We start from the raw sequence: 15,893 nt of genomic DNA, 5'->3' as shown, positions 1-15,893 counted from the left end.
ACGCCGGCCACCGCTCTTGGGGACTAACTCGGGTCCACGGGCTACTTGGGGTCTCAGCACAGAGCATCTAAGACACAACACGTGGTCAAGGACGGCAGCGGCGATGAGATGCGAGTTACACTAGCCTACGTGGCCCCCTCGGCCGCCGAGCCAGGCCCGGGGGAGGGGGCTTCAATGAGACACGACACTCAGGTCCATCGAGCTGACCACGATCTATGGACGAGTCCATGCGATCCTAACAGTGGGTTGTTCTCAGTAAGAACTGGCCAACAGTCAGTGCCTTACTTCTTGAGTATATTGACCAGAAAGGGGACCAGGGCGGGGGAACCAGGGAGCCCTGGGCTGCAGTTCCAGCCGTGTATACGGGGGCTTCTTCCCACACTGGCCGCCCTCCGGCTGGAGCTGGAGAAACGCGGGGGGCAACGCCACCCCGTGATGCCGGAGTCCACGCTGCTGCTGCTTTTTCCAAATCAGCCTTGTTCGTCTCACCGATATTCACTTGGCAGCCGTCCCACAGGAATTTCCAGGTGGGTGGAGGACGCGGACCCTCGGCTTCCAGGCCGAGGGGACCTACAGCTCATCAGACCGGATGACGTGGAAGAGGGTGACGTTGTAGAGGATCTGGTGGCCGTTGTTCCAGGCGTACAGGGCGCGGTCCTTGGGGTTGTAATCCAGCATGGAGATGTGCGAGTACTTGTTCTGGAAGGGGATGTCGATGTACTCGTAGGTAGAGGCGTTGGTTTGGTAGGCGTAGTGGACCTTGGTGCCCCCCGAGTAGCCGTTGGTGACGTAGAGGGTCCCGCAGATGATGAAGGCCTCGCCGGCGCTGCGCTTGGGGTAGCTGGTGTTCCAGGTCTGCAGCACCTGCAGGGACACGGGGTCCAGCTTGCTGACGACGATGTTGCCGGCGTTCTGGTTGGTGGCGTAGACAGCCCACAGCCCGTTCTCGTCCACCATGAGGTCGATGTCCGAGTGGCCGCCCCACGCGTAGTGGTACATGTTGTTATAGCCGGCATAGTCCAGGCTGCGCGTCTTGAGGATCGTCTCTGTCTTTAGGTCGAACCTGATGACGATGTGACTCTGGAACTTGTTGAAGTAGATGGAGCCGTTGTAGACCACCTGCCCCGTGCCGGACCAGGGGTGCGGGAGGCGGTGGGACGTGAAATTGTCCGTGGTCATGAAGGCCAGCATCGATCGGTACTCGCGGACAAAGCGGTTGTTGTGGTAGCCGTCCATGTACCAGACCTGCGGACACAGCGGACCTGTCAGTGGTGCTGAAGCGGGGGGGGACCCCTCCCGGGTAGGCATCCCCTCCTGGACTTGGCGTTTAGTGATTCGGCACCCAGAGAAGGAGCCGGAAGGACTGGGAGAGAACAGACTAAATAGGGTCACGTCCTTCCTCCAAACCCACGGGGTGCCTTTCACGAGGAGCCAGGGCTGTCTCCCCACCAGGGGAGGAAGCGTCCAGCCTGGAGAAAGGACACCACGCACAGGGGTGTGGGGACCGACAGCCTGGGACCCCGCAGCCGCGCCGTGGGCGTGGCTGGCAGCCACCCTCTGCTGTTCCTGCCAAGCGGGTGTGGGTCATCTGGGAAGGCTGGCCCTCCAGGAGCATGGGGCACCGCCCTCCAGCAGGACGCTGTGGCAGAGGGCACAGCCGCCTGGGCCCGCAGGAGGACAAGTGCCCACAACACCGGGCAGTCTGCAGGGATGGCCGTTATCAAGGTCGCCAGGAAGGGCGATGCCCGATATCCCAGGGGGCGCGTGCGTCAGGCCTCTCCTTTCGTCCAGGCCCTCACAGCAGGCCGGACTGAACCACCAGTCCGGCGGGGGGACGTCATTAATTTGGCACTTGGGATGCTCTGAGCGTAATCACTCTATCACGCCCGGTCCTGGGAAGGTGCCTCTCCCTGAGGAATCCGGGCTTCCAGAAGGCTCTGACTGCTCAAATCAACCAAGATAACAAACCCAGTAGAGGCCCAAGTTTGGGGTCACAAGAAGAAGAGCTTTCCAATGACTGCTTAAATGCCAGTTGACTCGAAAGCTGTCTAGACTTTGCACAAAACGCTTTAGTCATTTTCAACCAACATGGGAGCAAATTAGAAAGCAATGCAGTTAGTCAGAGGAAAATCTGCCGGGCTAATGCCGTTCCCAGTGCATCTGTCTGGCAAGAAGGCAGCTGCTTTTATCCGTCGAGGGCTCTGCCGGCTGCAGGAGGGATTAAGGATGTGGGAGTTTTCAGACACGGTATTGCGCATGCGTTAAAAATTAAAAAACCCCAAACCTGTAACCTTGTTCCTGAGACATCCATTCAGATGCTTAGAGGTAGATGTGCTTTTTGTTTTTAACAACATTTTTTTTAAAGGCTGGGTCTCATCTGAGGCTTTTCATTACCCTTAGCCTCCGTCAGAGCAGCCCTCGGCGATGCGGGCCACGTATTAGAACGGGGCAAGTGCAGGGCTGGGCGGAAGGTGTCAGAGGTCCGCCTCGCCTCCTCTTGGCTACCTCCCAGACGGGGAGCTCACTGCTTCTCTCAAGACTTAGCTCAAGTGACAGCCCCCCTCCGCACCCTCTCCTGACCGCCCCCACCTCAGCTCGCTCTGCCTCCGCCACGAGTGGGTCTTTGATGGTGGGGACCCGGTTGGGTTGACGCATCCCTGGACCCCCAGGGATCAACACCTCCTTCCTGTGGGCAGAGCTGCGTGAAGTCAGCATCCAATTTCTAAGGATTTTTAAACAGCCTTTTCCTCCGATAAACTGGCAAACCGGTCACAGTGGGCAACACTCGGAAAAGGCAATTTAGGGTGGGAGAGAAAATCAGCACAGGTGCTAAACGTGTAACAACCAGCTCTCGGACTGGAGGGTCTAGGCCACCAGTGAGCCCCTCTGTGCAGAAGAGGAGTGCATCATGGGACCCCCAGGGCCCGTGATGAGGGCCCACCTCTGGCAGTGCCTCCCATCCCCACGAGTTCACTCTGATCTCACCTCAAATGCCTTGTCCTGCCCTGCCTGCTCCACGTTCCAAGGCTCAGATGGAATCCCGTCCCCTCCAGGATGCCGCCCAGAACCGCTGCATCTGAACCGCGGGGGCCTGGGACCAGGGTCCTCAACCTGGCTGGGTCTCCTGGGAGCTTTCACACCCCAGAACAATGGCACAGACCTTGGGGGTAGAGCCGGGCATCAGCTGGTTAAAGCTTCCAGGGGATTCTAACGTTCGGCAGGGTCCCTGAGACCACCTGCTCCAAGTCCTCAATTCAGAGAGGCCCAGGGGTGAGGGTCTCGCCCAAGGCCACATGGTCTGTTCACCAGAAAGCAGACTGCATCTCGCACAGGACACACCCACTGCCTGTCTTCGCTGGGCCACTTCCTCCCAGACTCCCGAGGCTGTCCTCTGAAATGCCCAACCGACCCCATAAAGCAGGTTCTGTTCACGGGCACAGACAGAAGGGGACGGCGACCTTCCACTCGCTCGCTCCTGGGCTTGACCACAATGCCCGCTTCACCCACCACCGCCCGGCAGGATGCCTCGGGTGGCCCAGGTGGCCATGCGCCTCCTGTTCTCCAAGGGATGGGAACTCGTTCCCTGCCCTCCGGGCGCTGGTGACCTCAGGGCCACGCTCCATGCGGGCTGCAGCTCCCTGTGGCCGTTGTCCTGCGGGAAGGACCGTGGGGCCCCAGGCTGAGGAGGGGGGAGAGCTGAGAACACACCGGGGAACAGAAGCCAGGGAAGCCCAAGGGAGAAAGGGGCCCTTGGGGCATCAGGGCTCAGAGCCCCCGCTGCGGGTGCTTCTGTCAGCAGAAGGAAGGCCCCCCGGGTGAGTGGCGAGAAAAGTCCCCGCGGCAGGTCTGAGGCCAGTGCGCAAGCTCCCCCACCCACGAGGGTCCCTTTGCCAGAAGAGATAAAACAAAGCCACCTCCAGACTCTTTCTTCGTAAATGTCGCGCCTTGAGTGGATGTGGCCTGCCAGCTCACTGGAATCAAAACGCCCAACACCAGCTCCCCTGTAAGAAAACCTGGGTATTCCCACATCCTGACTGCATTTCGGTTCCACACGGTGGAGTTTACGGAGAACGTGGGGTTTTCCTAATTGTCCCTAGTATTTTCATGTGCTTTTTTTTTTTTTTTTCTTCTTTTGTGGTACGCGGGCCTCTCACTGTGGGGCCTCTCCCGTTGCGGAGCACAGGCTCCGGACGCACAGGCTCAGTGGCCATGGGTCACGGGCCCAGCCGCTCCGCGGCATGTGGGATCCTCCCGGACCGGGGCACGAACCCGCGTCCCCTGCATCGGCAGGTGGACTCTCAACCACTGCGCCACCAGGGAAGCCCCCCATGTGCTTTTTAGTGAAGAAGGCCATCTCGGGGCAGGGCAGGGCAGGGCGATGCTGTCGAGTCTGGCCCCATCTTACGTGATGCAGGGATGTACCCGGGAGGGGCGGAGCGGGGGAGGGAAGCCGCCCAAAGGGCCTCGCTTAGTAACGTGACCATGTCCTCTCCTCCCTTTGGCGGGGCAGGCATCTGTCACATGTCCTCCTGGCAGGACCTGACCTCAAGGAGCCGGCACGGGTGGGAAAGATGCTCTAAAGGGAGCCCTGAGCTGGACAGGTGAGTAGGGAGGTGGGAGGCTTCACTGGGGAGTGAGGCTTGAAAGGGGGGCGAGGTCAGCAGCCCCAAGACCGTCCCCGACCACACGAAACAGTGTGACCAATGCAGTTCGGATAATACGACCTTCAGGAAGACAGATTCTGTAGGAATAAAATACCTGGATGGCTGTGACACTGTTTAGATGACAGGGAAGGACTTTTAAACACTAAACTGAGCTCACTGCTGTTTGGGAAATGAGAGGTGTTCTAGTGAACACCCCTCTGAACATGAACTTCCTGGGGGCCAGAGGCTGGCTGGTCCCCTTACCGCTGTCTGATGGGAGCGGGCCTGGGACTTCTACGGTGGAAGCACAGCTGTTAAGAGGGATGGTGGATGCCGGACCTTAGAAGGGTCCACAGTCAGAGGTACACGCCTCAGCGTCTTGGTCTCCCGGGGGAGGGACACAGCCTGGGGTGACGAGAGCATGGCTTCTGGAACTCTGGTACCATCAGAAGCTTCTGGACAGGGTGGAGGACCACCGGAGCCCAGCCAGTGCCTACACACAGGGGGTGCTTAACGAACGAGCTAACCTGGTTCTAACAGGTCAGCACAAAGGCAGGGGCGCCCGAAAGCCCCTTGGAGGGCTCCCGGACAGGGGTCCCAAGGCAATTCCCCGCCCTGGCTGTTGGCCACACCCCTCTTTCCTCGCCCTCTGTGGCCTCCTGCACTGAAGCTGACACTGATATTTTTTTGGGGGGGAGCGAGTTATTGGTCTCCTGTGTGTGATCAAAACTGGACGGAAAATGGAAAAGATCAAAACAAAAGAAACCAGCTCCCTTCTAGATCAATGGCAGGACCTGGGGACGTGTCACTTAGCAGGCTGTGAGCTGGTGGCTGTGCTGATCTCACGGCATGGGGCGGGACTGCCGACTGCCCACAGCTTTGGAGCAGGCCCCCAGGGTCCCCTGCCAGCGAGCTGGTCCCCTCCCTCCCTCCCCACGCAGTCAGCTCCCACAAAGGCCCCCCTTCCGCCTTCCTGCTTGCGCTCTGTCCATCACCAGGGCCCCCTTTCCTGGACGGTGATCAACTCATCAAGCAGAAAAGAGACGTCTAATTCCCCAAAGCACCCATCACCGCCTCGACGGCTTTGCAGATGAACCGACATCCTCACGGTGCGGGGGTTCCAGGAGCCCTGATACGTGATCTCTGAGAAATCCTCTAGACCGGGCTTCGTCCTCTGCAGCACCAAGGTCATTGGTTCCAGCTCACGGATCCCAAGAGGCCTGCTGGGTCAGTGGGGTGTGTGTGGTGGGGCAGGCAGGGGGCAGGCAGGAGGTGGGGAGAAGGCAACGGAGAGGAGGGTGACTTGGGAGACTCAACCTGGAACATCGCGGTAAATAAATGGTTAATAAACCCACCGGCCAGCCTTTCCTGAGACCTTGGGCAAGTCACGTGACCCTCCTGGCCCTGCGTTTTCTCATCAACACAGCAGAGACACCTATGATCTCCGGCTGGAGGGCAGCCGCGGGACCAAACCAGGACAGGCACAGGTGCGCTCAGCGGAGGGCTGGGCACACGTGTCGCTGCGTCCTAGAAACCAGTACTTCCTCTTGTATTTCAATATAAACATCACGCGCTCTTTCACGTCTGCGTTACTGGCATTACCACTGACATCTGCAGCAAGAGCACACTCCTAATCAAACTGAGAACCAAAGTGGTGTTTTCCAGGGGCATGCAGATGAAACTGAAGAGTAGTCAGGGTAACAACTGGCCAATCAAATGGTTCATTGGTAATTAACTGGTAATTAATTGGCCAATTAAATTCTTAGAAAACTTCCAAGGACCAGCTAGCCGTCACCATTCAGAAAATAAAACACAAAGAAACTTCACCCCCAAAATACCGGACCTGGTCATTTCCCGGGTTGGCAGCCTGTAGCCGGCCCCCTCCTTCCAGAACTCTCTGCCTGCAGACCCGGGGATGAGGTCTGGGAAGAGGCTGCTGGCCTGCCGGGGGGTGGGTAAGGAAGGGGAGAGACGGGGGTTCCTCCCACTGGAGGTTGTGGGATAAAAAGACAGACGCCCAGATCGCTGGAAAGCCCATCGTGGTCCCCCAGGCGTCTTCCCCAGAAGGAGAATGTGCCGCTTCCTGATCTAAACAGAAGCGATCACACTGTCTAAAGGGTGGGAATGGGGCTGGGGGAGGAGCAGACATCAGAAGTCTCAAGATCCCTCTCACTGAAAATCCTCCAGACAAGGCTCAGAGGTTCTCCAATTCCTAAGCTCCTTTCTCAATCCGCCCAGAGGAAGAGTTGAAGTTGTTTTTTAAGTGTTTATTTTCTAAACGTCCTGCAGGCAAGGGGCTGGGTAAGAGAGGCCCTGGACTGTTGTGACGGTTCTCTCTGGGTGCCAGCGGTCAGGCTGGTTGACCACCAAGGGACAGGGATGCCCACAGCTCCTTTCCTCCAACCGAGAGCCAGAACCCTGGGCGTTCGGAACCTCCCTTCGCTGAAACGCTCCCAAAGGACGCTGTGGTGATGGACGGATGTTACCCGGGCCCGGTGGGCCAGGTGCCACCCTCCCAGCCAGCCAGCCCTCTGCTCCCCACGCCCCGAAGGGACTCCAACGACAACGCAACGCAGCCCCCACCCCATCCCGATCAAGACAGACGCGCCGCTCGGTCGTCTCTCTCTCCTTTTATGAGGTCTTTACCCAGGGAGGGAGAGTCTAGAAAAAAAAGAACATGGCTTTTCTCCTAAATCAGAAAAGAACATGAGTTTCCATCAGCCATGAAAGGAATGGCAAATGAAACGCAAATGAGAAGTCATTAAAACAAGAAGGCCCGACCGTGCTGTTCCCCAGCGGAGCGGGGGCAGTGCTGTGAGCACGGGAAGGTGTCAGCCCGAGGCAGCCCCTCCGCTCCCAGGGGCAGAGCCGCGCGCGGGGAGGGGGTCGCAGGCGTCCTCCGACCCGCCTCCCTCGCGGTCTGCGACTCTGCCTTAGTACAGGGACCTCGGCAAGGGACCTGGACCTCTCCCCAAAGTCCCTGGAACCCCACCCCGGGGGCACCAAGTTTCGCTCGTCCACACCCCCCCTGCCCCAGACCCAGATCCAATGAAGGAAGCACTTACCCTGTTATCACCTTCTGGGGCCAGAGGGTCCGTCATCCAGGACCCAAACCTCGAGCCGGAGGTCTTGATGGTCACGGGGTCACTTATGCCCGTCAGCTTGCCACACGCTGTAAGAGAGGACACGGCGCAGGGGAGTGAGTGCCTGGGCCCAGCCCCAAAGGCGAGAGAGGCCACCACCCCCTCCCCCAAGCAGAGAGCAACGGAGGCCAGGGCGGGTGGGGAGAGGGAGGTGCAGTCCCCTGGGCCTCGGGCCAGGGGTGCCAGGGCCGCACCTCCCGATGGGGCAGCCAGCCTCGCCCAGACGCAGTTTTCTCCTCTGGGAAGCAGGGGCGGCAGCCGCTGGACCTCCTAAGGAGAAAGTGTATCCGCGGTCCAGCACAGGAGGAAGGGCGCTCCTTCCCCCTGGAGGGCCTGTGAGCTTCCCTGCAGGGTGACGGCAGGCTCCCTACTGCCTGGAGGAGGTGCCCAGGGGCCGGAGGGCTGGGATTTGAAGTCACTGACGGAGCAGAGAGCACGGGGGTGACGGAGCCCTCCCGTCGCACAGATGGAGGCGGGAGACGGGCTGGGATGCACTCGGGGCCACACCGACACTCGGGCATTCCCGACAGCCCAGCGCCCTTCCCACTGCCCCTGATAGCCCCGGGCAGCCACCGTGCCCAGCAGAAATCCCCCTCCTGCCACCTGGATGCCACCCTGTGTGCGTAGCACTGAAGCCTTCCGGAATAAGTCAACTCAGCCAGCCTCAGAAGGCCAAAAGTTTCCTGACCCTCAGAAGCCGACTGGCCCCTCGACGTAAGCAGTGGGCCCTGCCCTGCGGGGACATGTGCCGACTGGGACGCCCTCCCTTTCTTCCAGGCCAGGCCTGCGTGTGACTCCCCAGCTCTGCCTGCTCTGCTAAATTGCCACTGTATTAGCAGACGTAGAGGTCAGTCTGCAAAGTTTAGAGGAGACCTGCGCGTTTTCAGAAGATTGCCAGTGACTTAACCCAGGGACCGTGGTTTAGCCGGGGGTCATCCTGCCAAGTGAGGTGGCCCGGCCTCGGGGAGGGGCCCATGGCCACCTCTGCACTGTCTGGGGTGCCTCCCACTCTCTCCCCAAACTTAAAGTGGGGCAAGCAGATCCATCAGCATCATTGAACAAGATTGCAGAAGTGGACACCCTGGACCCCCAGCCCAGTGCCTGGGGCCTCTGTCTCTTTGTGTTGTCAGGAGAGCTTGTATCTGGGCAACGCGGAGGCTTTGGACCGGGATTAAGAGCTGACTGCAAAGCAGAAGAAAGGCGGCTTTACAGCCAAATTCCCATCAAGTCACGCTGCCCCGCTCCTAAGCCCCAGCGGTGCCACTCCCCAGGCTGCTGCCTCTGGCCCAGATTCGAAAAAGGAACTCAACTATTTTTACTCGCCCATCCCTTCCCAGTGTATATTTGCCTGTTCCCCTTTCAGGAGGAATTGCATACTTTTTCCCACTGAAATACTGTCCCCTCAAGGCCGGCCCTGTCCACACCCCCCATCTGAGGGAGGACAGACAGAGGACAAAGGGACTGGACATTACGTGCAGGTCAGCCAACATCTACAGCAACCAGAAGTAAGAAAAAAGTGGGTCCTTGGAAATCTCGCGAGAGCGTGTGTGCCCACGAGAGCCCCAGACCAGGTTCTCATCCCACGAGGGTTTTGAGAATTTGGGGTGGGGTTCCCTGAGGGTTCCGTCTGGAGGAGGGAGGGCAAGGGAGAAGCAGGACACTAGGCTGGTCTCCCCCCAGCACCCTCTTTGTTTCTGTGACCCTGGGGGATTCTGGGCTGCCCCCGGGAGACAGCAGACCCTCCGAACTGGGTGGGAAATGCTAACAGGGGCCATCGAACACCAGAGACAGCCCACCTCCCTGCTGCCCAGAGGCCAGCAAAGTGCCCCGTGTGAATGTCCCGTGCAGGGCCTCCCCACCGCTGAGTCAGGGACAGTGGTCCTGTCTGCCGCCCGGAAGGAGAAGTCCCAAGGCACCGTGGCCCCAAGGGTGTCACGGATCGGGGGCCCCGGGTGGGATGCCTGCTGGTGCCCCATCGCGGGCACACTTCCCAGTGAGACGTCCGCTCACGCCAACGCCCTGCCCGGCCTTCAGCGGCCACACCCGGCCTGGGACGACCTCCCCCGAAGGAGACAGACATCCATCCTTTACATCACATTCAGAAGGTGACGCTGGCGGGTGAGGCCCGGCTCGGCCGCCTGCCCAGCTCTACTCGCCTCCCTACCTTTGCTCAGGCCCACCCTCATCGGGACAGCCAGACCCCCACCCCGCTCCTGCCCTCCTGTCTTCTGTGGCTGGACCCACACCGACGCCTCTGCAGAGCCCGCTCCCTTCTGGACGGCACCCACCCTGCCTCCCCGACCCAGGCTGGGCCTGCACACCCCCTGGGCGTGGCCCCGGGCGTCCGAGGGTCTCACGACCCCAGGCAGGACGCCCCTCCCCCCCGCAAGGCTCAGCCTGGGGGAGCTGTCCAAAACGAATGAATGAACGAACAAATGACTGAACAAATGACTCAACTCTCAGAACTGAGAGGTATAAGTACCCATCTCCCAGAAAGTCCTCGTCAGCCCACTGCTTTGCCACGTAACCCGCCAGAGGGGACGGGGCGGGGGGGGGGGGAAGGTGGGCCGCCTCTTCTGAGGGCGGCTTCCTTATCTGCCAGAAGGATACCCACCCCAGAGGCGGTGGTGGGAATTAAAGCAGTTAACCAGTGGGGAGCTTCTAGAAGGATGCCCGTCACGCATAAGTGCCCAGTGAGGCCAGCGGCCATGGATTCACACTGAGACTGTGGCCATGCCCAGGCTCGGGGCTGCCCCGGATGGTCCCACTGCGTTTGGCCCACATGTGGCTGCAGAGAAGGGGCGACCGTCTGCAGGGGGGCCGGGGGGCGGGAGGAGGGCGTCTGCACCAGCTCCAGCCCCGCCCTGCCCTGGGCTGAGGTCTCCCCCAGTGCACCCTGGCCCGAGGGGCTGAGCCCACCCTCCCCCAGCCTCTCGGAGGGAGCCTTAGAATCACGGATGAGGCAGCAGAGAAGGGCCCAGCTGGCCCGTGAGGCCTGCTCGGCCAACTCCTGGCTGTGGGCTCGGCTCTCCACTGGGGATGGAGGCTGCCCGCCCTGCTTGAGTCACGGAGTTATTTTTGGTTCTCCATCCAGACTGGCTGTGCCAAGACCTCGGGAACTGTCAGGATCTAAAAAAGCCCCACGGCAGAGCCGCGAGGCAGAGTCTTGGCACGTTCCGTTCACGAAAGTGGCCCTCTCTTGTCACGAGCGCTTGGGCTTCGTGGATGGGGAGGGAAGGGAAGCCGAGCAGGTCCATCTCAGAGGAGGCTGGGCTCCAGGCACAGCACCCTCAGCTGGGAGGGCCCTGAGAGCCCAGGCCAGGTCTCAGGAGGGGGGCTGCCTTACAAAGCTGGGAGCCTGGACAGAGCAGCCTCCGCAGATGAAATCCTCTGGTTCCCACTATTCCTAGAAGGAGGCCACTTCTGAACAACAGCCCGAGTGACCTCTGACAGGAGCCTGAGCGGGCCCCAGGGCGACGTGCCCGCCAAGGAACCGGGCCAGAGACCAGATTGAGGGGGCTGACTGCTCCACAGCAGGCAGACGGGTCCCGGGACCGCCCGGCCTCCAGGCCCATCTGCCTCGGTCCCAGCTTGTATCCCTAAAGACTGGAGAGTTAAGCTGGAAGAGCTGGCAGAGCTGGGAGCTCAGACAGACACATGTCCTTGCAGAAGAGCTAACCGGGGACGGAGCAGCCTCCCTGCAAGCCCAGGCCCAGAGCCCCGAGGACCACCCTGGACGCCCATCTCCCCTCCGCACCTGGGCAGGGACGGGGACGCTGAGAGACCTCTTGCGATCCCGAGCACTTCCTGGAAGGAACCTGGGGGGACACCTGCCTGCCTGCTGGGACCACTGAGGTCACTGCCGTGGGCGGCACCTGGACTCGGGTCCCCTCCCTCCTCGCTGTCCTAGTCGGTCCCCTGCAGACTGAGACACCCTAAACTTCCCTCTCAATCCTGAGTGTAAATCCACATGGGCTAACTTACCCACCGTCCTTGGGAGCAGCTCACTCACCCGGCTCCATCCCGGCCTCTGGGGAGGAGGTAAGGGCCCCTCTCTCTGTCTCCTCGACCTTCCTTACAGAGGCCTTTAGCACCGGAGAACCAGGACGGTCCAGCTGGGGGAAGCCCTGAAGTCAGCCAGTTCCCCTCATTTTACAGACAGGACTGAGGCCTGACACTAACGGGCATGTGCCATGCCCGGGACACGTGCATGAGTACCAACGACGTTCCGCATCGGCTCTTAAGTCTCTGCTTTTGGCTGGTCTAGCTGCTGGGGCCTCTGATTCTGCAGGCTCTCCACGGAGTGGCAGCAAAAGCTTGGGGGACGGGGTCACCGGGCAGCTCTGCCTCTCCCTTGCCTCGCCCGGGAACCAGAGGAACTGCAGGGGAGCCGTGGACACCCGCATCCCTTCCGGATGATGCCCAAGAGGTGCTGAGCCCCATGTCCAGTTCCAGAAATCAGACTTTCAGATTCACGTTCTGGCTGGGAACGTGAGGAACACATGAGGAAAAACACACAACGCCATTTAAATGGATTTAAAATGGAAACAGAAAACCAATGGGACCTGCAGTCCTTGGTTTTGTTTTTCCCTGTGTATGGAACTGTCAGCAACATCACTTTGAAGAGAATAGAGACCTAATTAAGAGCACTTTGGGGAAACTGCAGGGAGACCCTCTTCCCCATCATTACACCAGGAAGGTAACCGAGATGCTGTTCACCAGAGCAAAAGGAACCTACAGTCAGACTTCAGACCCAGGAGACAAGAGGCGGAGGTGGCGGGGGGCCGGGGGTGGGCGGGGGAGGCCGAGGAAGGAACTGCCGGCCTCTGAGACACTGCATCATCAGGAGTCCTAACCGCCCAGGACAGCATCAGTGCTGACTTCCCCTGTTCTATGCTCACAGGCAGCCTCCCAGCAAAGAAACAGGCTGCTAAGATGGTACCTATTTGCAAGACTAAAATAAGCAGCCGCAGGTATTGGTTGGGTCTTTAAGTTACCGAGCTTGAATGAAAACCTGGGAAGCGGGAGAAGCAACAGCAGCTGTATCTACGTATTACCTGTTGTCTGTCTACCTATCTACCTACCTACTTATTATCTGTTGTCTGTCTACCTACCTACCTACCTACTGACTTACCTACTTACCTATCTACCTATTTTCTGTTGTCTATCCAACTACCGACCTACTGACTTACCTACCTATTTACCTATCATCTGTTGTCTATCTATCTACCTACCTACCTATGTATTATCTGTTTACCTACCTACTTATCTATCATCTGACTGTCTAACTCCCTACTGACCTACCTACCTACCTATCGGTCTAGCTGTCTCTTTACCTAGCAATCATGTCTAGCTATCGGGTGCTACGTACCCACCTGCCTACGTGTCCTATCACCACCCACTCTATGCTGGGCACAGTGCGCAGCCCGTGACGCGAATGGTGTCTGTGGACTCACACAGTGACCCCAGGGCGCAGGGACTCCTACGCCTTCAACTTACAGACGAACAGGCGGCTGAAATTCAAAGTGGTCAGTGCCTTGGGTGAGCCACAGGGCCACTGAGTGGCACCTACCACTTTAGGACACTGCCTCCCCCAGATGGGGGTTCGCAGTTCGGTGTTCACCCACATCACCCACCCGAGTGCTGGTGAAAGACGGACCCCCACCCACCTGCCCAAGGACTCAGCAGGTCCATCTACAGGTCAAGGTCTTTGTGAGTGCAGAAGTGACTGCACTCAGTGGTGGAGGACAGGGCTCCGGGGGCCTCTTCATCCTCTCTCCTTATTTCAGCGGCCCAAGGGGACCCATGTGAAAGCCCCAAGATCCCAAACCCTAAAGTGAATTCACCCAGCTTCTAAAAATAGGCCGAGTTCGGGCACGAAGGCTGCTCGTCCGGGAAGGGCAGCATCCTCCCGGAAAGACCCTTAGCTTCTCATCCGTTGTACCTTTGCCCCCTCTGAATTTCCACTTGGCTCCTTCATCCGTTAATCGGAAAATGTGAAGGTTTAATCTTGGTTTCCCACTGGTTTCTACACGGTCTGTCTACCGGGGAATAAAAATGCTACTGTGGAGAAATAAGTAACAAAGAAACCCCCAGGGGCCGAGAGCCCCCAGGGGAAGCGTTGGAGGGTCTGGAGAGAGGTGACGGGAGCTTAGGGTAGAGCGAGCTTTATGGGTAGAAACCCAAAGACAGTGCCCACCAGAAGTATTCACGCAGTCCCATAACCACGGATAAGCCTGATAACCAGTAGCATTTCAAACATTCCCGCTGACTCCTGAATGCTGAAATGGGAAGAGCTGGTAGAGACCGTCCAGCCCAGACCCCCTCCCTGGGACTGTCCCAGGTCACCCAGTCCCGGACACACCAGGACGTGGGTGCCGTGAAGCACATCTGAAGAAACGCAGCAGATAATCCCTCACGTGATGCAAGTGTACAGATCACAACGGATTCGTCCTAATGCTCTGAACAGCGCTCACCGCCCTCTCCCGGACTGGGGAGCGTTACTAGGGCACCTAGAACGGCATAAAAATAAACTAGACGTGGGAACCTGTTCAAACAAAAAGGCTGGCTGACTCGACCTTCTTGCCCTTTGAACGTTCTCTCTCTCCCACTTAATAGCAATGGGGATTTTTTTTTAAAGTATTTGTTCTTTGGGGATGTTTTAAGTTTAAAATAAGGCATTTGTAGTGTGTGTGGGGCGGGGGATGAAAAGGGAATCAAGTGAAAACATCAGATAAAACCTAAAGGAAACTTCTTCATAAAGCAGAATTACCCTAAAAGCTACCCTAAGTTACTCTAAAAAGTAAACCCTATGAAAAGGAACAACCTCTGTGTTAGAGAACAGTGGGTGCAAGGGCCAGCCAATCTTTCCTAAGAAAACCTGGAAATGGAATTGGGATTTAAAATGTGCTACTTAAAAGTGGACTCCGACGCTGACACGTTAAGATTTGCTAAAGCAATTAACACGGAAGTGGATAAGGCGAGTGGGTATCAACCACAAATAAGATTCCGAAGGAGCCCAGGGGCCGCTGGCTCCAGTCCCACCCCTTCCAGGCACCAGGAGGGACTCCCTGGCTTGTTGCGAATGGCAAGTCTTCCACTGTGACGTGATGGATTTTTCTGCATGATTCAGTATCTCAGGGAGCTCCATCAGCCCTCGTTCGCAAGCTGGAGGGAATGTTAAGATGTACGTTTCCCGCTCTATGAAAACCTGTGTCTTAAAAAGTCACCCAACACACACATACACACGCGCGCGCGCGCGCACACACACACGCGCGTTCTTCAGATGGTAGGTAACATCTAACGTCATTTTTTCAGATGTGCAGCTCAATGGGCTCTGTGAGCTGGCCTCTGCACAGGATTGGACAAGGCCCTAGGACAGGTGGTGCCTACTTCCCTCGGCTATCTGTCAAGGCAGCCCTACCCAGGAGCCCTAATCCAGCCATTGCTTCCTGACGCCAGGCGGGCGCTGTCCACTTCAGCACCACTCCCTAAGCCTGAGCGAGCTGAGTGGGGAGGTGGGCGGTGCAGTGCCCCGCCCCGCAGGGTTCTGGGCCTACCTAGTTTTTGCATGCATGCACGGAGCCTTTCTTCAAGATTGGACACTCTGCTCTGAAGTTCATCGTAGTCATAGGCGCCAATTTCTTCTTGCAGCTCGTTAAGCACTGACGTCAGATTCTGGACCTCCTCTTTAAACTGCAATACCAATTTGGCATCGGCCTTGTACTCTTCCAACACAGGTATCAAAGGCCTAAGTTCATCCATTTTCGCTTTTATCGCCTGCAAGGTTAAAATAAGCTGGGTTCAGTGCGATGCGTGCAAAAACTTGTAACACCCTGCCTTGGCCTGGCTTCTCCCTAGGTGAGGGAAAATGTCCACACTCCCGCTTTATTTATAGATTGATTTATTCTGGTCCACAGGAGTTAGAAGAGCATATTAAACAGTCTTCAGAACACCAACATATTTGGGAAAGGTCTTTATTGTCAGTTTAGAATGCAACATCTGAAGGTTACATGCTTTAAGTCACATACACAAAGTTTCTTTTTTTGTTGTTTTTTGTTTTTCAAAAAGTGCATTGACAAGGGTTCATGAAATGCATCTACAGTCG

General features: G+C 58.0%; 1 protein-coding gene across 2 annotated transcripts in view; it reads right to left on the bottom strand.

Moving 5' to 3' along the window:
- Positions 1-436: 436 nt before the first annotated feature.
- Positions 437-15,893, bottom strand: part of OLFM1 (olfactomedin 1) — a gene marked incomplete at its 5' end in the record, with an annotated part of 34,701 nt that continues 19,244 nt past the window's right edge. For both annotated transcript variants that reach the window (XM_082657420.1, XM_082657419.1), the window contains 3 exons: positions 437-1,245; positions 7,709-7,815; positions 15,346-15,565. In XM_082657420.1, coding sequence (XP_082513546.1) covers positions 571-1,245; positions 7,709-7,815; positions 15,346-15,565 — 1,002 coding nt within the window. In that variant the 3' untranslated portion in view covers positions 437-570. The remainder of the gene's footprint in view (positions 1,246-7,708; positions 7,816-15,345; positions 15,566-15,893) is intronic.

Source organism: Grampus griseus, assembly GCF_964374135.1.
Source record: "Grampus griseus genome assembly, chromosome: 6".
NCBI classification, from domain to species: Eukaryota; Metazoa; Chordata; class Mammalia; order Artiodactyla; family Delphinidae; genus Grampus; species Grampus griseus.
The sequence above is the reverse complement of the archived record's forward strand: the minus strand, read 5'-3'. Positions and strand labels throughout refer to the sequence as shown.